This window comes from Sander lucioperca, chromosome 12, assembly GCF_008315115.2.
Source record: "Sander lucioperca isolate FBNREF2018 chromosome 12, SLUC_FBN_1.2, whole genome shotgun sequence".
NCBI lineage: Eukaryota > Metazoa > Chordata > Actinopteri > Perciformes > Percidae > Sander > Sander lucioperca.
The window spans coordinates 17,445,253-17,467,285 of NC_050184.1; the positions used below are offsets into that span (position 1 = coordinate 17,445,253).

The 22,033-nt window shown below is 39.9% G+C and overlaps 2 protein-coding genes and 2 long non-coding RNA genes across 13 annotated transcripts in view; 2 read left to right on the forward strand and 2 right to left on the reverse strand.

The window, feature by feature from the left end:
* Positions 1-438: 438 nt before the first annotated feature.
* Positions 439-21,539, reverse strand: LOC116040662. The gene is made up of 3 exons (XR_004102730.2): positions 21,413-21,539; positions 10,476-10,481; positions 439-449 (listed from the first exon to the last, which is right to left on the reverse strand). It is a non-coding gene; the product is annotated as an uncharacterized LOC116040662 (long non-coding RNA).
* tmed4 (transmembrane p24 trafficking protein 4) lies at positions 805-8,349 on the reverse strand. The gene is made up of 5 exons (XM_031286187.2): positions 8,106-8,349; positions 6,188-6,288; positions 5,964-6,089; positions 1,953-2,099; positions 805-1,832 (listed from the first exon to the last, which is right to left on the reverse strand). Exons 1-5 carry the CDS (start codon positions 8,242-8,244, stop codon positions 1,683-1,685), a joined length of 663 nt encoding a protein of 220 aa, XP_031142047.1. The 5' UTR covers positions 8,245-8,349; the 3' UTR covers positions 805-1,682.
* LOC118496386 overlaps positions 3,488-22,033 on the forward strand; it is an 18,699-nt gene continuing 153 nt past the window's right edge. The window contains exons 1-3 of the long non-coding RNA XR_004898960.1: positions 3,488-3,497; positions 4,984-4,989; positions 21,956-22,033. The exon at positions 21,956-22,033 is cut by the window's right edge and continues 153 nt beyond it. This is a non-coding gene — a long non-coding RNA (uncharacterized LOC118496386). The remainder of the gene's footprint in view (positions 3,498-4,983; positions 4,990-21,955) is intronic.
* ikbkg (inhibitor of nuclear factor kappa B kinase regulatory subunit gamma) lies at positions 8,780-21,139 on the forward strand. 10 transcript variants are annotated; one of them, XM_036007955.1, is made up of 13 exons: positions 8,780-9,171; positions 10,020-10,160; positions 11,519-11,784; positions 14,603-14,677; positions 14,783-14,884; positions 15,476-15,655; positions 16,727-16,788; positions 17,720-17,767; positions 18,740-18,842; positions 18,991-19,106; positions 20,148-20,300; positions 20,802-20,874; positions 20,969-21,139. In XM_036007955.1, exons 2-13 carry the CDS (start codon positions 10,022-10,024, stop codon positions 21,122-21,124), a joined length of 1,473 nt encoding a protein of 490 aa, XP_035863848.1. In that variant the 5' UTR covers positions 8,780-9,171; positions 10,020-10,021; the 3' UTR covers positions 21,125-21,139. The 10 variants fall into 10 exon arrangements, with proteins under 10 accessions (XP_035863848.1, XP_031142039.1, XP_035863849.1 ...); XM_031286179.2 differs by having other exon boundaries at positions 8,781-9,171; positions 15,476-15,661; XM_031286181.2 differs by lacking the exon at positions 8,780-9,171 and adding an exon at positions 9,337-9,366 and having other exon boundaries at positions 15,476-15,661.

Consider the following 22,033-nt stretch of genomic DNA (forward strand, 5'->3'; position numbering starts at 1 on the left):
CAACAATTATGACTTCTCCTGTGAAGCATTTGCGCCTGGTGTATAAACAGATGAGTTATGAGACTTATAATGTATGAATATCAAATAGGCATTATAATTAGATGTATGTATTATATTAACTATAGTTGTATTTATGTAGTGAAGTATTTAATTATAAATAGATCTTCTTTACATTAGCTGATGAAGGCAACCCGATGAGGCTGAAAGCTCAGGAAGAAAACTAGCAAGTAGACTTTGAAGTCCTCATTCTGAACCTCTACACTCAGCCCGTCTTCATGAGATTTGAACACATTTATGAACACGTTTGAAACCTGCCTGTGAATGACTTGTCCTTGTGTACAAACAGTTAAGAAAATGTTTAACAATACAGAGGATTTTTGTTAAATTAAAAAGGTGCAGTAGGTAAGACTTATTAAAATAACTTTCTGTCATATTTGCTGAAACTGACCCTATGTTCAAGTAGAACTACATGAAGCAGGTCATTTAAAAAAAAAAGTCTGGCTCCTCTGGCTCCACCTACAGCCTGTAGTGTGATTTGCAAAAATCCACAGCTCCCTGTTCAGATGCACCAATCAGGGCTGGGGGGGGGGGGTTTCTAACTGCATTTTTTTGGCTAAGTCCTGGATCTTCCCAATCCTACCTACGGCACCTTATGCTTTGTTAAACGTATTTATGAATAATTAAGTTTCTTCACCAGTTACGAATGCTAAATGGGAGGTTATAATTGTTCATAAATACATTAATAGACGCTTAAAATGTCCTCAACGCTACTTACAACTTTATTACTCTAGTAAACCATGTATTAGGGTTTGTATACTGCTTACACGTGCTAAATGCGAGGGTTAAAGTAAAGCGTTAGTGATTAACCCTTGTGTTGTCTTCCCGTCGAACCATGCAACTTTTTGTTTTTCTGGGTCGAAAAATAATAATACAAAACTTTGTTTTCAACGTTTTGGTCATCTTTTTCAACACGTGTTGCTTTCCCCACCATTTTTGTCACTTCTTTACATTGTTTTTGTAACCTTTTGACGTTTTTGACGCTTTTTACAAACTTTTTTCTGACGTTTTTTTAAACTTTTTTCAACATTCTTTTACCATTTATTTTTTTCAAATGCTATAAAATTGAATACATCATCCAAATTTAATGAAAGCAGTGAACTGATCATTTATTTTACTTATAAAGAGAGTTGCAGGGAACCATCCACAAAGAAACTCAAATTTCTGATATAGAAACTTTGAAAATGGAGGGATAAGTAATCAATAGTGTTAGAAGTTACAAAACCCGAAAATAAAAATGTGCAACAACAATGACAAACAAATTGACTACATAAAATCATGTATAAATAAACTACCAGGTTATCACTTGTAAGAGCTTTAACATTTGACCATAAAAACAATCTCAGATCACTAATGTTGTCTCTGCTTTCTTCTTGAAAAGGAAGATAGGAAGATGACATGTCCAGTGTTGTCAAGAGAACACAACAAACACAACGACAAAAAAGGCAATCTGAATCAACATCGCCCAAGATTGATAACTGCCTCTGAATTTGCTCGTACCATTTATGGCTGATATTAAGACCACGGTGGGCGTCTCTCTCTCGCTCTCTCTCCATTCCGCTCAGGCAAGTCCATCTACTCGTTGTTTATATCGTTTCCGAATGCCGCCGTTGCTCGGACAGACATCACACCAGTTTCTTGGCCTCGAAGAAGCTTTTGAGGTGCTTCATCTGCCAAACACCGGTGACGATGAGGATGAGCGTCTGAGCGATGGACCACCAGAGGACACGCTGGTTGGTGCTCTCGCTCGTCATGCGAAACCGCTCCTCGCGATACTGTTAAGAGACACGACGCACATTGAAGTCACTAGAGCCGTCTAATGGCATTAACAGAAACTGGACCTAATCAACGTCATCCCACACATTACTTGGTGTACTCTTTTTTTTATTACTGACCCTCTGATAGTTTTGCTCCTTTTGGATCTGTTCGACTTGGTCCAGCAGCTGTCGGACTCGCAGCTGCAGCTCGGTGAGTTTGTCCTTAGCTGCAATTTCAGGGTAGTTGTTGGTATGTTCTCCCACCTGAATATCCAGATGTACTCTCTGCAACATTAGGGAGACGACATTTGAAATCTGCGTGCTTGTAATCTGTGTGTATTTAAGGTCCCAAGTCATGCTACTTTTCAGGTTCATACTTGTATTTTGGATTTCTACTAGAACATGTTTACATGATTTAAAGTGCTCATATTATGCTTTTTGTCTTTTTCCCTTTCCTTTTCTTTTTTGTGCATGTTATAGGTTTACAAAGTGAAAAAGCCCAAAGTCCACCCCAAAGGGACTTACCATCTGCAACAGAAAACACTGTTCACAAACTGCTCCAAACAGCTCTATTGTAGTCCAGCCTTTACTTCCGTGACAAACGTGCATCACTTTGTAACACACGTTATAATGCTCGCCTAGCTGCTAGCGTGGCACGCCCTCATACTCTGCTTCTGACTGGCTAGTAGTCCTTACCTAGGTACTGAGCTGCAGCAATGTGCAGTACAACAAAAATATGGTGTTTTTTGAAAATTAAACCATGTAAACCTATTCTGGTATAACCTGTAAATACAATTATGAACCTGGAAATGAGCATAATATGAGCACTTTAATGTTCAGAAAACACATTATTTTCACTCATATTATCTAAATATACTTGTATTGACCCTCTGTTTTTAGCGCCTGTCTCTTTAAGCCCCCGCCTCCCAAAAAACCCCAGTCTGCTCTGATTGGTCAGTGTTTCCGGGGTCTTCCACATCTGCGCTCTCTGTGTCTTTTCACTGTCATTGCAGTCGTGGAATGACTGTAACAGCACTGTAGCCCGATTTCTACCTATATATAGTATAGTTGTGACATCACAACCGTACCGAAGTCCTGACGGCTCGTTTAAAGGTACAGTTTCTGAATACAGGCTGTGTGCATTTCTCTGTAGATTGAGCGTTTTGATACTTTCACAGAATTAATATAGCACCTCCACCTGCTTTTATAATTAAAAAAAGACATGGTATCTCACTTTTTTTAATATTGAACCTTAAAAAGAAATGATAATTGTCTTTTAGGGGTGTGTGTTTCATTAAAAAAAGGCTCAAAAAAGCAGAACCAGTCTTGAATTAGACAAAAGAAACTATGTCAATATGATCAAACTAAGTCAAGTCTGGCTTAAGATCAGATCACATTGATTCACAATAAAGAAAACAGACATGTAAAGACAAAACGGTGTGACGTTCACTGGCACAGAGCAACATAAAGGAAGGAAAAACCAGAGCCATAAACAAAGCAGAAGAGTTGTAGACCTTCACGCTTCAATGCGCCCCGTGTCAAAATGTGATCAAATTGAGTCGTGTTCACAGTGCAGCAGTAGAGTCTGTCAGATTGCTTGTAAAACTGTCTGAGGTGAAGTGAAGCCTGAAAACTAGTCTGATTAGGATCAGGTTAGTCTGGAGCGGTGTTTCTCAAATGGGGGTACGTGTACCCCTAGGGGTACTTTGAAGGACTGCAGGGGGTACGTGACATTTTTTTGCAAAATATGCTTCAGTTACAAGGCTGTAGTTCTTTTTTCAAAGTTTTTGTTGCTTGTTTTGACCTGTTCTTGCCTTTCTTCCTTACTTTTTTTCTACTGTCTTTTTGTCAACGTTTTCAACGTTTTTTCCTGCTTTTTTCAAAGTTTGTGTCTCTTTTTTTTTTAAGTTTGTCGCTTATTTGAATTTTGTCGCCCTAGTGTTGCCTTCCTTCTTTTTACTGTGTTTTTTTTTTCCAAAGTTTTTATTTCTATTTTCGACCTATTCTTGCCTTACCTCCTTCTACCGTCTTTTTCCAAGGTTTTGTCGGAGTCAAGTTTTTGTTGCCTTTTTTCATCAGCATTTAAATGTTTTCCAGGTACGAGGCTGTTGTTTAGTAAATCTATTGCTGTCATCGCTGTATTGTTCCTCTTTATATTTTTTTCCTACCAAAAATTATTCTCACTGGTTAGGGGGTACATGGCTTAAAAAAAAAAACTGTTCAAAGGGGGAACATTATTGAAAAAAGCTTGAGAACCCCTGGTCTGGGGGGTTTAATTCAATGAGAACTCCTTCCTGGAAATAAGCCTCCCCTACTGATGTAAGCCTGGTTGATGTCAGTTTACACAAAAAAACATGCAAATCATTTTGTCAAGGTCCCAGTGTGAATTATGGTTGTAACTGTTTTGAATTTTCAATTAGTTTTGAATTTTTTTTTAGTTTTGCCTTTTGGATTTCATTTTAGTTCAATCTTAGTTTGTTTTCAGAATGTGTTTGCTAGTTAGTTTCAGAAAAGGTTTAGTTTTAGTTTTTATATATTTAGTTTTACAGTAGTTTGTTCTTGTTAGGGCCAGGTATAATGTCTCAGAAGTATGTAGCTACATACGTACAGCATACACACAGTAGGAGAATGGCCATGATGTTTAATGTTTGCGCTACTTTAATGTGCATGAGCATGCCAAGTCAGCAGTGTTGGGGAGTAACGGAATACACGTACCGGCAGTACGTATTCAGAATACAAATTATAAGTAACTGTATTCCGTTACAGTTACAATTTAAATAGTTGGTATTTAGAATACAGTTACATTGTTGAAATCAATGGATTACATGACGATACTTCTCTGTTTCACGAGTTTATTCACTCTCTAAATAAATTAAGGCAACTCCAAGCATTTCCCAGAAGCCCCAATATGAAAATGAAAAAATTAGCTATTTGTGTGATCACTGATTGAGGTAGAGATGGAGCTGGAACCGGCACAACAGAGCCAGGGCAGGCATGTGTTTCTATCTTGGAAATTCAAACAGCATTTCACATTAAAGAAAGAACAGGGAGAACGAAATATAACTGCAGTGCAACCTCTGCTTGCCAGCAACCAGCCTCCTTTCAGCGTCCAAATTACTCCACCTCCAACCTGAGAAGCATCTTAAAGTAAGTTATTTTTTTTAATTAGCCAAGGGTAGTCGTCTGCTGTAGTTTTACTGGTCACCTTGCTATTTTATAGTTGACTTGCGACTTTACATTCTCCTACGTGCTGATTTACTAGCCCCAGAGCTGTTGAAAGACTGACTAGCCCCGTTTGACATGCTAGCTAACTAGAGGTCGACCGATTAATCGGCCGATTTTTGGCAATTTTTTACATAATCGGCATCGGCCAATATCAAGCCGATTAATAAGCAGGCGAATAGGCGACATTTTTTACAGCGCGCCCAGACCAGCTGCCTCCAGCCCCTCCCCTCGTGAATTCTTGCGCAGTGTGTCTTGCGCAGCCACTTCAGGTGCTATCGTTAGCAGTAGCATGTTGCTGGTGTTCTTGCCTTGGGATTAACTGTACTAATAAAACCGTACAAAACACCGCGGCCACACCGCTGTGGAAGCTCCCCGAATATCATTTATCAGAGTCTGGTTGTTACCCCTGTCCATGGCAGTCTCATCCATGTGATGGCCGCATTCCTACACATATAAAATGCAATTCAATGTGTAAGTAGTCCAAGTATTCAGAATACGTCACAAATTACATTTTTGGGCATGTATTCTTTATTCTTTAACGGAATACGTTTTGAAAGTTTCCTTCCCAACACTGCAAGTCAGTTTAGTTTCTGTGGATCAATGTCACGAGAGTTGACGGAAATTATGCTGTCTCCTTTTTTTTTTCAGTAGCGATACATTAAAGCTAAAAAACTAAAACTGAAATGATTTACGCTCATTTTTATTAGTTTTTTTAACCTGGGAATATAGTTTCAGTTTAGTTTTTCTTGAAGGTTTTAGTTTTTATTTTGTTTCAGTTCACTAAAAACATTTTTTAACCTCTTATTTTAGTTTTAGTTTACTATAATAACCCTGGTGTGAATACATCGAAGATTTGTGTGAAAGATTTTGATGGAAAAGAACTGGTCAGTCGGTAAACAATCAAAGCAGTGACTACGTTCATACCAGTTTTCCTCCTGAAAACAGAGCCATCTTGGTGGAGTTAGAGTGCAAACAGATCTGATGTTCTCCAGGCGTGTGGGAGGTGAAGGTGAACCGTCCGTCTGACCCATACTGACGAGAGAGGATAATCTGGGAGAGACAAGACAGACAAGACAAGACAAGAATCTTTAGATTGCATTTCTATGTATGTGGGTGTGTTTTTATAATACCACCTCCTCTGTCCTTACCTTCGTATCCGGATCCTTGATCTCCACATGCATCCCAAGGCCAGGAGTGGCTGCGAGGAATGAATTGGAGTGCTTGTCCCACAGCTGGGTCCTGTATTTTCCTGTCAGACAGGAAAAGCAACATACATGGCTGCCATAAGGAACTCCAGTAATCATTCATAGGAGAGTAATTCAGTCAAAAGTTTCCCAAATGACAAAGCGTGTCCAAACTTTTGACTGGTACTGTACATAACAAAAGGGAATTAAAATTAGAATGACAATATAATCAGTAGAAATATTAATATATCAAATGGGGGTATTTAACAAAATGTAACCTATCGTGCCAGAAAAATAAAAACACAAAATATGAAAAGTAAAACAAAGGCAGAGATAAACAAAAAACAATGGCTGAAAATAATAATTGTGAGAATATTAAATGTACTTCAAGGTTCAAAGTATCATAATTCATCATTTTCAAATTCATTTTCAAATCACTAAATATACAACGATATATACTATATAATTTAAACGACCGTGATATAACTTGTTTGTTTTACAAAAGGCTTTGTGCAGTAGTTCTACTAATATTTTAATTTTTAAATCTACAACAGTTCATAGATTACTTTCTTACCTAACAAACTATAACTGAGAATCTGCATATATGTTACAGTTTAATACATGTCTAATATATTGCTAATACATGTCTGTTGGGTTGTTCTTTCATATAAGTAAGACTATAGTGTGAAGAAAATAGGTTACATCAAATTATTCCAAGGGGCATCCATGAGGCGGTCCCTATACTCTCTATTTAGGCTGAAAAACAAGAGCCTCTGCTCTTCCAGTGGATGAGTTTGCCTTTAAATGGTTAAGTAGGGCGCCCAGATAGCTCAGTTGGTAGAGTGGGCGCCCATATATAGAGGTTTACTCCTCGACGCAGCGGGCCCGGGTTCGATTCCGACCTGCGGCCCTTTGCTGCATGTCATTCCCCCCTCTCTCTCTCTCCCCTTTCATGTCTTCAGCTGTCCTGTCAAATAAAGGCCTAAAATGCCCCAAAAAAATAATCTTTGAGAAATAGCGATTTCTTTTTACAATACCCGTGCCCCGACGACTAGCGTTATAAGCTAATTAGCGGTTTGCACTAAAACTGGTCACATTCAATTAGCATGAAAAAAAAAAAAAAAATGGTTAAGTAGTTAATAGTTCCCTGTATGTCTTTATTACATATGTTTAGAAGTTATACTTCAAATTTGAGTCACATGATAAAACTATTTTAATCTTAACCAACCAGGGTTTTCTTTTTTTTTTTTTTTTTTACATTTTATTTAAACTTAAAAATTGTAAAAGTATGCATTACAAATATGTGAAAAAACGGTAAAACATCACTTTTTCACTTTTTTTTTTATATCACAAGTAGATAAAATATACAGAAATATGAAGAATATGCATAAAAACAAACGAATAGAAAAAAAAATAAACAAAGTAATAAATAAATTGATTGAAAACATTAAATAGGGAGCACAATATTAAAGTTCCAATAGCATTCTGTTTCTTGATGAAGTAATTTCCTTAATACATAGCACCATTTCTTTCTTTAACACATTAAGTTTGGAGCTATACCAAAAATGTATCCCGACTTTCTACACACAGGTGCTCTTTTGTAACGTTATCGCCCCGCCCCTCAGACAGAGTTAACGTTAACTGTTAGCTATCGCTCGCTAACAATACTGATATTAACTTTGAAGCTAACCAGCAGCCACAAAAGCCTACAACAAAACTTCAATGTTTGCGCTTAAATACAATTAATTAGACGTTTCTTCAAACCGCCAAGCATTGTTTATCGTTACTACTGTCATATTCATTGCAGCATATTTACTGGAGCCAGCTGTTCGCTTTTGCTAGCTAGCTACGTCAAGCTAACGACCCCACAACAATGACTTACCAATAACCATGGTCTCGTCTGGAATTTCTTCAATGAAGCATTTTTTCTCCGTCTCTCCTATGTGGAAATAGAGCGCGTAACTTGGATGAATCCAAGCTAGTATTAAAACAACTCCAGCAGCAGGAATAGAGAGCATCATGTAGCTTCTTCCACTTTGCGCACATCAGCAAAGCTCCAGCTCTGATGCTGCAGCCAGATGACGTCATCTCCCACTGCGGAAGACGGAAGGGGATTTCCTGAGACGCGGGACTGTTTTGCCCTGAGTTTAGCCTCTCAGGCAGCACCCACTTCCAAACTGTGAGAAACATGTATGTGAATGACAACCTATGAAGGTAAATAGACAACAGCATGCATAGTTTTAAGACAAGGTCACAGTTTTAGGCTACTATTAGAAAAGTGTACGATGCAGAAACCCATTAATTATCCATAAATATAAATGTATTAAGACACAACCCACATATTGGTGTTTTTTCTTTGAGTACTAACACAAACAGCAAAAACAAAACTACCGAACATGATTGAAGATACCCCTTGGCTATTTTGTTTGTTTGTCTTTTATTACGTTATAATTATGTTTACATTGTGATGTATCACTAATCAAAAATTGTTTTACAATTTCTACTTCAATAAGGGAAAAAAAGGTTGTTTGCAGCCTGAGAGGAAGTGCTACCTGAGACGCTTAGCTCAGGGAATGAAAAGCCCAGCTATATTTCCTTAACTAACAACACTCGCCTCGGTTTTGACAGATAGCTAATCTCAACCCACCTAAACACGTATATTTTATTAATATAACGTTACAAAACTGCGTAAACTGCCGTTCGGAAGATAATACAGTTGCTGTACGTCGTTGTTTATGTCAGTTAATAAGTGCCTCAGAAAACCCAGCTACTGGTTGCTAAATGATCCTAGCTAGCTCAAAAGCTACATCGCTAGCTATCTAGCATCAGCTAGCGTTCTAACGGTGGCTAACGTTAAATAGATAACGTTACGCTTACTGACAGGTTGTATGTGACCGACAGCTTGGTCGCCTGTTATTCCGGACACCAACACTGAAAAAGAAGAGAGGGTAAGAGGACTTTCGCACCTGTAAAGCTAACGTTATTACATACGTTAGCAGTGTAACGTTACTGAACACAGATATTACCCTGTCTTAGAGCGGGGAAGAAAGCAACACCGTTTTAAGGTAGCTGTAATAAATATGAGTTGACTACCGGTAACGTAACGTGCTTTTCGTCATATCAGCAGTTCAAATTGACGACAGGTAGTTTTATTTCTGCTTATTATGTATGTCAAACAAATATATAAAACAAGCTAACGTTATGTGTTTTAGTCGAGCTCTCTGTCTCGTGGTATTGGGAATGACGTAATGTTTTCGTCCTGTTCACAGATACCTGTATGTAGGTTATACGGCACACATAACAGTACTGACACTTCACCATTGAGTATTTAAACAAAAGCCTATCAGCAGGCCAGACGGCCTCTTCCTTAGACGTAAGATGGACCAGGATGACGAGGAATTAAACTGAAAGAGAAAGTTAACAGGCCGCCTAACGGGATGAGGCGTGGTATGCCATGTGTCAGAATAGGTGGTGATGATGAATGCGGGTCTTGTATCGGAGTCTGTTTCCGTCCCGTTAGATTTATGTTTATTAGGGCTTATGTAAGGCCACGGTCAGACGTAACAGAGACAACTGATTAGGTTTATGGTAAGTTAGCTTGGGGTCAGGACCGGTTGAGCATCGCAGAAAACGACTGTTTGGTTTAGGAGGTTGGGTTCAACTTAAGGGAAATGCATCAACGGGAAACAGATTTCAACACAATAGGGGCATTGTTGTCCGCATTAATTATGGCCTAATGAGGTGTGTACGTGTAGATATTAATCTAATAATAATCTGTATGGTTTTTTTTTTATAGGGATGGTGCAGCCCCAGCCTGATGGCCCAATGCAGTGGGACATGTCAGGAGAAGAGAGTGGCGGGACCCTCAGGGTCCCACCAGAGCTGGCTGCAAATGAAGTGGTGACCAGGTTGCTGGGTGACAACCAGCAACTTAGAGGTAGATGTTTTCCCATAATTAAATGTTAATTTAAAAGAAATAAAGAAATATTTACTCCACTCAAAGTATGGCATATCTATGCATTTGATGCTCGAGCTGGGCATTGTTGATTGAATGAAATAGAACATTTGAACAGAAAGCTGGTACAGAATATGGTAGAAATGTTGGAATGTTAATTGGTGATTTCTAAGGAAATTTTTAAGGAATTTTTAGTAATACAATCAATACAAAGGTAGAGGTATTCACTACAGTAAAGCAGCCTTTAAATAGTAAATGAACTTCATTTGTATAGTGCTTTTATCCAAAACGCTATACAATTTACTCATTCACACATACACTCACATCCACTGCAGCGAGCTACCATGTAAGGCTGCCCATTGGCAGCAATTGGGGTTCAGTGCCTTTCTAAATGATGCTTTGATATGCTGACACAATACCAACCTGCTCTAACTTTGTAAGAGTCTGCTCACTGTCTTTAAATGCCAAACCTGCAGCCAGAAACCTGGGTGTAATATTTGACAGTGAAAAACGTGTTACAAAAGTCTTTCAATTAGGGCTGCAACTAGCCATTATTTTCAGTGTTGATTAATCTGTCGATTGGTTGTTTGGTCTGTAAATAGTCAGAAAGTAGTGAAAAATGTCCATCAGTGTTTCCCAAAGCCCATCCTCAAATGTATTTTATTATATTTCAAAGATATTCAGCTTACTGTCACAGAGGAGAGAAGAAACTAGAAAATATTCACATTTAAGAAGCTGGAATCTTTTAATTTTTTTTCTTCATAAAAATTACAAAAACAGATTAATTGATTATCAAAATAGTTGGCGATTAATTTAATAATTGACAAGTAATGGATTAATTTTTGCAGCTTTACTTTCAATCTTTTTTTTAAAAAAGAAAAAAAGAGCATTTAAAAAAAAATCTGGTCTTTTCCCTCTCTGCCTGATCTCAGGAGGGTCATACATAATGTTTTTATTTCCTCTCGGTTAGATTATGGTAATTCTTTGTGTCAGGGTTGAGCCAAAAAACTATCTTGCTTCTTCAGCTAGTACAAAATGCAGCTGCTCGGATTTGAACAAATACTAAAAGACAAGGTCATGTCAGCCCTGTTTTAGTCTCTCTTCACTGGTTACCAATACGTTTTAGATTTTATTTCATAATTTTACTGATTACCTTTTAAGATCTAAGGGTTGGAGAATCAGTTCTGCAGCGCTGTGGAGATAAGTCTGGCAATGCAAGACTACAGAATCAGTGACATCTTTTAAATGACTTCTCAAAAGTGACTGTTGAAATAGTTTTTCTGTGTCACTCTGTATGACCTATCAATCTCCTACCTCTCCTTTTACCTTCTGTCCTCCAGAGGCCTTGCGGCGGAGCAACCTAGCCTTACGTCAGCGCTGTGAGGAGATGGAGGAATGGCAGCAGAAGACAAGAGGGGACCGAGAATTTCTCAGCTGTCGTTTCCAGGAGGCCAGGGCCCTGGTGGAGAGGCTGGCGCAGGAAAACCACTCCTTACAGGGCTTGGTAAACGGACCAGCCTCCTCCTCGAACCACTGCTGCAGCTCCAGCCAGACTGAAGACCTGCAGGGGCGCCCAGCGAAGAACAGACCCCTGGACGGACCGCAGGTGAGCTAGTTGAGAGTCACACATCTGCTTCCTCATATTCACACACTGTCAGGCATGCTACATTTTAACACATCAGAATCAGAATCAAAACTTTATTGATCCCCTCAGGGAAATTGTTAAGTTGCAGTTGCTCACAGTCAAATTCAAGGTAAAAAAAAAGAGCGAGTGTATAAAGTAACATAGCTACAGTAAAGGCTGTTTTATGCTTCTCCTGTGACCCTTTTGGAGTTCTGCTTCGGGGTTGAACATGTTTCTTTGCATCGCGGTGCATTTCACCGCCAGAACGCTAGGGGGTGATAGTTTGTTTTGGTTCCGCTTTTTCATTTCCAACAATGGCGAGCGAAGGAGAAAAAGCCAGTTTATGTTGTGTTAGCAAGCAAACTTTAGCACAACTGCCCACAAAGTACTGCTTGCTGGCGAAGTGCTAATTTCAATATGTGAGTTTATTTGCAAAGCTGATGTCAGTGAACTAGCATGTTGCTACTCCCCACAGTAGGTGGCTTGAAACACCGACTATCAACACACAGGACGAGTTGACCAATCACAGTCCTTGCGGTCTGCGTCGCCTCGACGCAAAGTTACACATTTTTGGAGGTGCAAGTCGAGCTATGGCGGAGGGCTCAGAGAGGGGTTTGCGTCGACGCAGAGGGGGCGGCGGGGGTACGCCGTCGATTTGACGCAGAAGCATAAAATAGCCTTAAGAAATAAAACCTTAAGTAGAAGTAAGTGAGATTAGGTTCAAAAGTAAAATTAGGTTAAAAAGATTTTTTTCTAAAACAATGGATTGTACAAATTCTATTGTAGTGCAGTGTCAACATAAATACAGTACAAACATAAATAAGCACAGTGTTAATATAACATGAGATAAGATAAAACTTTGTCTGTTCACACAGAAATGTTTCTTGCATCGTCTGCTCCTACAATCAACAGAGAGTTCCACCATTACGTAGATTCCACTGTTGTATTTTATAATCTTGTGTTGATGTGAATGCAGAGAAGATTTCACCTCTTTTTGACTGGTTAGTTTTTTTTTTTTTTTCTGTATATATTTATTTCTGTGCTCATATTCCCTTTACATGCCGAGTCCTATTGCTACAGTAATATTTACCGTAATTTTGCCGCATTATGAAGCACATACGTAATGTCTGGCAAGTACAAATGTAGCTCACAAGCCTGTAATATTTTAAAATGTACAGGTACAGATAACCTGACACGGTCCAATTGGTCAGTCAGGACAGAAGACAAACATTTCTCTCATTTAAGGTGGTTTATTATAGCTGGAATAATAAAACAAAAAGATTACATGACACACACATCGATGTGGACCACCCTACTTCACCCTGGGGCTCCGTAGAATGGCCCTGATTCCCTAAATCAGACCGTTAATATACTATTCTACTCGGCCATAGTCTTCTCCCATTGGTTGGCTGGGGCCAGGTCCTTTTGGCCCCCTGGTGGCGCTCAGGCGTGTCCACGCCTCTTAGCACTCTCCTGGTCCAATGGTTCTTCAGTCGCTCCCATAGGGAGGAGCTTAAGTCATGCAACTCTTACATGACTTCTCACATGACCACACTCATAACAGTTGTTTCACAACCTATGTCTCTCCTCCTGCCTCTAGGTATTTAGTATTTTTCCACTGTCCCATACTGATGTAACCTGTCAATACCAGCTCATCATGTGTTAACAGTAAGGGTAATGATCTAATCAAGCTTACACACATATTGCAAAGAGCACCATTGATTATCTACTCAAGCATACTCACACACATTTGACATGAGCACAGTAGCAGTTACCTACACCCACATTTCCTAAAACATGTAACTTCTTAGTAATGTCATTATCATGTCAAGGCACTTTAGGATGTTAACTCTAATTTTTTCTTCACAAACCTATGCACAGAAATTAGTGAAACGGCCAATGCCCAGCGTCCGCTAGGAACGTGAGATCTTTTCCACTCTTCTCCAATCCACTATCTTTACGCACCTGGAGCAGTTTGGTAGCCTGGAAACAAGCTCACGTTTCATTTGCTCCAACCACAGTCTCCCCCCCCCACCCGTTCAGACAGATTTTCGTGAAACACCTGTGAATGCAATATACTGTACATTGTCATTTGACTTCATTAATATTTTATGATGCATTTCATGCGTTACTGACTTTGTCTTCACACATACACAGCAAAAGTATTTTGGTGGTTTGTAATTAATGAGATCGATATTAATGCAATTACTGTAGAGAGAACAAGAATGGAGAGGAAAGGGAAGGAAAAAAAATACTACTGTTAACTTCTTTTTCATCTTCTTTTCAGCAAACAGCCAAACATAGATTGGTTACTTGTTTGTTCTGTCCCCGCCTGCTCTCTGTGATCACCTGTTTTTTATAACTCACAATATACTAGTTGTTCTCATTTATTTACATGTTTTTTGGTTTCTAGGGAACAAGTATGGAATAGTGATTTGATCGAGGCTCATAAACACAGCATATTAACCAGCCGTCATTCCCAAAGCTGCTTCAATGGTGATCAAATCATGATTTATAAAAATGAATATTATTACAGGTAAATAGCAGCAGAGGGGCAGTGGCATCGGCTATATTGACATTTAAAATGAGCCATCAGTGAGAGGATTGGTGACAGAAGGTTGCCATTAAGTTTTCAGCCACAAAGCATTACATCTAAATGAGCAAACGTCTATTTAGTATGCTTGTAAAACACACAAACGTGGGCAAAACAACTTGAAACCACATTAGAATTGCTTCTGCTGAAGAATTGATGTTCTGCTTTTTAAATGTTTACTGTGGATAATGGAACCGCTTGTTTCAGACACTAGATCAGCGGGAGAGGAAGATGGTCGAAGAGTCGGATCAACACACACAGACCACGCCACCTCGCAGCCTGGTAAGATGTATGACACTCTGGGTCCCGGGTGTTTTTGTTTTTTTATTTTCAGTTCTGGTGTATTTGTTTATTTTTGTTATTTAACCGGTATGTCTGTGTGTCTAGGATGATGCAAGTGTGCGTAGCTCCTTGAGTAACGCCCTCCCCTCTCCCTCCACCTCACTTTCAGAGGTATGGGGGGAGATAATGGGCAGGGAAAATGGCCAGGTGAGCATGCTCACTGCATCCCGCTTACCGCCAATCAGACCCCTTCCCTTACACTTACCCTGTGGCCGTCCCACCTCTAGTTAAATGCTTCCCCCCCACCTTAACTTTAATTGCATTCAGGCAGAGGTTAGAAATCCTGACTCGGAAAAATAACACGGGATGGCCTGTGACGTCAGAACTGTAAATACACAACCCTGGCACTAATCACCATGCAGCATTAAAAGAATAAAGTATTAATAATAAACCAGCACCAGCTATGTTATGGGCAACTGTGCTTTACATTAGACAATATAAATCTTGATGTCATCCATGTTTTTTTCTCATATTTCCGAGCAGGAGCATGGATTGAGTGGTAGTTGGACACCGTCTTACTTTGAATGGAGCACAGCATTAACACACAGCTTTAATCCACCAATTATCCCTTTTTTAAATCACTCTCTCTCCTTTTGTAAACCTCCATTTCTACTTTTTGCTTGGTCTTAGTCCTCTAGCCCAGGGTGAACAGGGTCTGTCTCTATCCAATTCCCTCCTGTTTTCACATCCCTCCCTGCATCCATTCATCCCTGGTTCTTTCACTTTTGTGTCTCGCAGCCTGTGGAAGGTGCCAACGAGTTCCTCCAGTTGCTGAAGAGCCACAAAGAGAAACTGGAGGAAGGGATGAGAGAGCTGAGGATGAAGAATGAAGAGCTGGAGAGGGAGAGGGAAGAGGGAGAGAAAGACCGAGAGCGAATGCGGCGCTGCATTGACCAGCTACGAGCCAAACTGGCCCAGGCACAGGTAACCCCTGTGGTTAATGAAGGGGGATTTCTGAATTTTAGGTCAAGAAAAAGCTTGAGGTGGCTCATGCAAGAACATTTTCTCTTACTTTTTATGTGAGCTTTATTCTTAAGAGTGTTTCAAGTCAGATTCAACAAACCCTTTCAAAGGAAAATTCTGGTATTTTTCAACCTGGGTCTTGTCACCTATATATTGTAGGAATTCAGGAAACACGACTCAAGCGGTGAATATCGGGGCAAGCGTTGTAAACCATTTTAACACTTGTCTTCGAGTCCAAACGAAGTAAACACAAGTGGGTTTCCGCCTGGATTAGCTGTTGTTGCTCACTGCGTGGGGATCCACTTCTCAGGCAACGTTCTGGCTAACCAAGCTAGCTGTCTGTTTCGATTTAAAGTGGTACTTCAGTTAATTTAGTATATATTCACGAGTTAGTAGCATCAAAGCAGCAGAGGACGAGATAGTCTGGACCACTTGTGAATTTTGTGGGTGTCAGAGAGAAAATTCTGAATGTGAGAAAATGAATATGACAAGGTTTCTTAATTCACACATGCAAGTGCAACTTAAAAACAAATGTGTTTGTGGCCGGGTTGGCTCAGTGGGTAGAGCAGGCGCACATATACTGAGAGGTTTATGCCTCGACGCAGAGGTCCAGGGTTCGAATCCGACCTGTGACGATTTCCTGCATGTCTTCCCCCTCTCTCTCCCCTTTCTCACCTAGCTGTCCTATCAAAACTTAAAGGCGGAAAAGTCCCAAAAAAAGTGGTTCTTGCATGAGGCCCTACTATAATTTTTTGTGTATACAGCACTTTTCAAGACAAAGTTACAAAATACTTTACATGGTTGAACCAGGCTTAAAACATTTCAGGACTAGAATGATGCATATAAAATCAGACAATTACAAATGAGACAATTACAGTACGTACCCAATGGTAATATAAGATAAATACAGTGGTAATGCACGACACAAGTAAATCAGATAAAATCAGCTTACCCTGAGGGTAGCCTGTTACATGTTGAGATGTTAAGAATCCGACGCCTTAAAGACTTGTATACATGTTTTTACAGGCAAGCAATGTTACTGAGGAGGTCGTTCAACATCGCTCTGAGGCACAGCACTCTTCTGACTGGTAGGACATTTCCCCTCCTAGTACAAAATACTTCAATGCACTGTTTGAAACTAATGGCACTAAACTGGCTTTCTGTGTTTAACTAGTTGTCATTAGCAGCTTTTGGATTGAGTGGTGTTGAATTAATCTTAAAGGACAAATGAGCCTAGGGGTTAATAACACTTTTGTACCGAGTCGGCCGTTTGAGAAAACATTCACGACCAGTCGAATGACGAGCGCTGTGCTTGAGCTATGTTACTGGTTGCACGGCGTTCATCGTTCGACTGATCGTGACTGTTTTCCCAAGATGGCGCCCGTGTGTATCTTTGACTGTACACTTCAAAGTTCTCAATGCTTCGGTTTACATGTAGGGACACTCCTTATGCTACCATGGACGTTTGGTGCTATTTTGAGCCTTGTTAGTGGTATAGAAATAGCGATTTCTGAGTGCCCAGATAGCTCAGTTGGTAGAGCGGGCCCATATATAGAGGTTTACGCCTCGACGCAGCGGTCCCGGGTTCGACTCCGACCTGCGGCCCTTTGCTGCATGTCATTCCCCCCTTCTCTCCCCTTTCATGTCTTTAGCTGTCCTGTCAAAAATAAAGGCTGAAAATGCCCCAAAAAAAAAATCTTTGAGAAATAGCGATTTCTTATTACTTTACCCGTGCCCCGACGACTAGCGTTATAAGCTAATTAGCGGTTTGCACTAAAACTGGTCACATTCAATTAGCATGAAAACAAATCCCAGAGAACGGTCGACTCGGTACACGTGTTATTAACCCCTAGGTTCATTTTGCGCCGGATTTGTCCTTTAACTATACTGTTTATCTGCAGGCATTTCTGCTCTCTGGCATAAGGACACCAGCATGCTTTTTTAATTTCCGCTTAATAAAAAGGCTCAATTTCTGAGATGTCTTCCCCCTCCTTCCTCTCTTTCTGTTCCCTTTTCCAGCTCTAGCCTGGCTAAACTCACAGAGCAGCTTCAGGCCACACAGGGCAGGTGAGCCCACAGCTCTGTGTGGCTTTCTCTTTCTCACTGTGTGCATGGCTTCTTTCTACAGTTCTGTCTTCCAGTTACTGGTGCCACCTGCCTGTCTCTATATTTTTGTGCTCAGATTGTTTCATCTATGTTGTTTTTTTTTATCCATTGTTTATGTGCAAATAAGGCATCATTTTTAGATTTTCTTTTTCTATCAAATGTTCTATTATATAAACCATTACAAGAATATGTGATAGATTTTTAATTTTATACTAGCAGTTCCTGTCTTTACATTAAATTGTTGAAAGTTGCCTTTTGTTAGCTTACCCTTTAACAGCATACAAGGAAACCCAATTGGACAGAACCTTTTTTAAATGTAGTGTAGAGTGGAATGATTTAAGACCAATATTGCAATTCTGAATTAGATTATAATTATTTTCTATAAATTTAATCGAGGGCTTGTATGTGTGGTCTACATTGTATTAAACAAGGCATGACTGTACCAAGCATAATCCTAAAAAGGGTTTCTTTTTTATAGAAAAGTCAACTTGCCTAGTTTTAGGTAGATTATATTAGTACTTTACTTGGCATTACTAAACCTTTTTTTAAATATGATCTGATATTAAAAAGTTCTGCACTGTGTAGCTGTAAAGCTAACATTAAGGTTAGCATCACAGACTTACAGAGTGAGACTTGCAATACCTCTGTACTTATACCTTCTGTATTAAATGCTCTGAATACTTCTTCCACCACTGCACAGAATTAACAGTGATTAGTAACAGCTGAGCGAGTTATTCAAATCAACAGACGGCGGCTTAAACTGTCACTTGCTACAGCTTGTAAAGACATTGTTTTGATGTAAGTTATAATTGAACAAAGGTGTGACTCTCGCTTAAAACTCTTTAAAATTGCAATTTCGATACAAGAATTATCAATCGTTCAGCCCTACTTCATATATTGTAATAATACATATGTGTTTATATTGGAAATTAGGTATCGTGAGTTGGAGGAGAAGCTTGATTACTTGCAGAAGAGTTCAGCTCAGCGGGACAGAACTGAAGCTCTGCTCAAACAGAAGGACAAGGACTGTGCGCAGGTATCAACAGCTTAGATTTTTACTCCACAGCCCCAAATGTTCAAATCTTCTAACTGCTGAAGTAACAGATGGTGGCACTGAAGCAAGCAGGCCTAAAATATCAACTGTAACGGCCAATACCTGAAAGATTTTTTTTGTATTTTTACAGCTGGCCAAGGACTGCGAGGCTCTGAAAGCTCAAGCAACTTCCCTTTTAGGAGAACTGAATGAGAGACAGAGCTGCCTGGACAAAAGCGAGCATGAACGCAAAATGTTGGAAGAAAAGTAAGCTGTCACGTCACTCAGCACGAATACATATAGTAGGGATGACCCCGAATATTCGATGTTTCGATGGAAAGAGCCTGATTCGACTGCCAGTCTCAAAGTCGAATCTTTGCAGCGCCGTAAAGCCCAGTTCAGACCAAAGATTCTGAACGAGACGAGTGAGAGGAGACAGTGTATCTTCATAGCACAATGACTCTTTGTACTTCCGTCCAAACGTCCAACTTTCAGGCTTTTTCATAGCTGGATATCATTTGCTAAATATGAATGTTGATAGCGTTAGTGATAGGGAGATGCTTGCTACAGCTGCATTTCTAGTGATAAGACAGCGAAAACGTTTAATTTCTCTGATTAACTGCCTTGTTTTAACGACGCTCGCTCCCTTAAGTCACTCTCTAGGTCGTTCGAACCATATACTATGCTTGCAGGCGCTGCAACTTTTCCCTGCAACGTTCTAAATCGGTTTTGTCTCGTTGCGAATCTTTGAAGCTTTTAATAAACCTTTTCAAAGTGGGTGAATAAATCCAACCGCCCCATGGCAGACTTAAGTTTCACTTTCCATGATCCGTGACCGACCTTCGCCCCCACCCACGTGATTCGACGATTAAGTCGACAAGACTTGACAATTCTGATGGGACACCGCTGACATTTTTTATTTATTTTTTTATTTAACCTTTATTTATCCTGGTAAGTCGATTGAGAACAACTTCTCATTTGCAACGACGACCTGTCACATTCACACAGTTACACATTCATACCTGGAAGCTGCCAAGTACAACCACAGTCTGATCTGCTGGCCACTGAGCAGCTCCACTGGAGCGGTTGGAGGTTAAGGGCCTTACTCAAGGGCACCACAGTGGGGGTGATGAGGGAGGGACAAGCGCTGCTCTTTCACTTTCCCCACCCAGATTTTATCCTGTCGGTCTGGGGATTGAACCGACGACCTCCCGGTCACAAGCTCATACATACAGTATGTAGAGACTTTTCATCTGTAGGTGTGCATGTGTGCTGATGTGTGTTCATCCCTACTCTACGTGTGTGTAGGCTGTGCAATAAGGTGAAGGCCCTGCAGGTGGCAGAGCGGGAGCTGGAGCAGCAGAGGAAGCAGCATAATGTGGCCATGGACAAGCTGCTGCTGCAGACCCAGAGCCTGGAGCAGGCCCTGAAGACAGAGAGACATGTCGTCACAGAGGAGAAGTGGGTTCAACATGCTATGATATTTAGAAAGATTTATTCGAGAGAGGGAAAGATTTCTTTCACATGCATTACAAAAGTGAGGTAACCCTGTCACGTTGTATTAAACATTCAGTGAACATAATAGAAACAAAACAGAAACTCCTGTTTAGTACCAAGTTGGACCATCATGTACGCCAAAGTCCCAAAAATATATATATATATTTTTTAATCTTGTACAAACAAGACATTAACTTGTTCACAAAAAAACACATTTGAATTTAAATATTATTTCATTATCTCATCTTCTGCTCACAAGATTAAAATAATTCTGTTTTTGGGACTTCAGCGTGTCTGTAACAATGCAATACAGTTTCCTTCTACATTTGTGACGTTAACTGCTTCACTGTGGTAATCAATGCTACTGGGTTTCGGTCAAAATTCTTCAATACTGTGACCAGCACGACATCTGAGATTCGATACAATACTGTGTGGAAAAATGTTGTTTCCCTTTTTTCCTCTCAGGAAAAAACTGACACAATTGCAGCATGCCTACACGTGTCTATTTAGAGACTATGATTCTAAACTGAAGAGTGAGGTAAAAACACATCTCAACATCTATTACCCTCATAAGTTTTGCTCTCTTACTTACGGATTCAGGCCTAACATTGATCTGTGTGTTTGTCTTCCAGGGAGGAGATCTGTGCAGCCGACTAGAGGACGCGGAGAGAGCGCTGGCCCTGAAGCAGGATCTGATTGATAAACTGAAGGAGGAGGTGGAGCAACAAAAAGGCTCCCTGGAGACTGTTCCGGTCCTCACTGCACAGGTACAGTCACACAGCTGTTGAGCCTATCTGCACACAAATCACTTTGTTCATTCCAGTTGTTACGTTCAGTTCAGTTTAAAGATATGTAGTCCCTGACTTTGTAGTTTGTTCATTTTTTCAAGCTAAGTATTTCATCACAGTTCACACACCAGTAAGCCATCACATCACTGTTGATAACTCTGTGCAGTTAGGGCACTGCGTCTTTTGCTGGTTTTAATTGCTGTATTCAGTTCGAGCCTATGTAAGCACTGTTTAGAAAGGTAATAACAGCCACCTTTCTGCTACAGAGTTATGACAAATTTGTCGTACTCAGAGGTGGAAACGGTACTAAAATACTGTACTCAAGTAAATATAGTAGTACCAATACTTTGACGAAATATTACTCAAGTACAAGTGAAATTACCTATCTGAAAAATTACTCAAGTAATAAGTAGTTAATTTAAAGTTAAAGTAAAGTAAAAGTAAAAGTTACTTAGTAACATTAAAAAAAACTGTAAATCGGGGCGGGGGGGGGATCTCTCCCATGTAGTGAAAATAGGACAAGACTATCTGTACCTAAGTAGCCCGTATGAGCCAATTAGATGTATGTGAATTAATTGTCCTACATACGTTGTCCTACAGGTTGCTAGTGCTAGACAAAAATTAGCAATGCCACGAAACATGTTGTTTTGCTAATTGGCAATTTGCTATTAGTCATGAAAACTTCGTTTGAAGTACCAATGCACAAATACTTACCAAAACATGCTTCCGCAGATTAGATGTGGCGTTATTGAATGCTGCCAGTTTAGTCACTTTTGGCAGGCACATCTGGCATTGCATGATGATACTATCGGCCCTCTTTTTGGGCAGCAGAATTTCGATGTTTCAGCTAGCATTTCTACTGAAAAAGTCTCTGAACCGTCGTCGCTCGCCTGATCCACCTCCATCTCG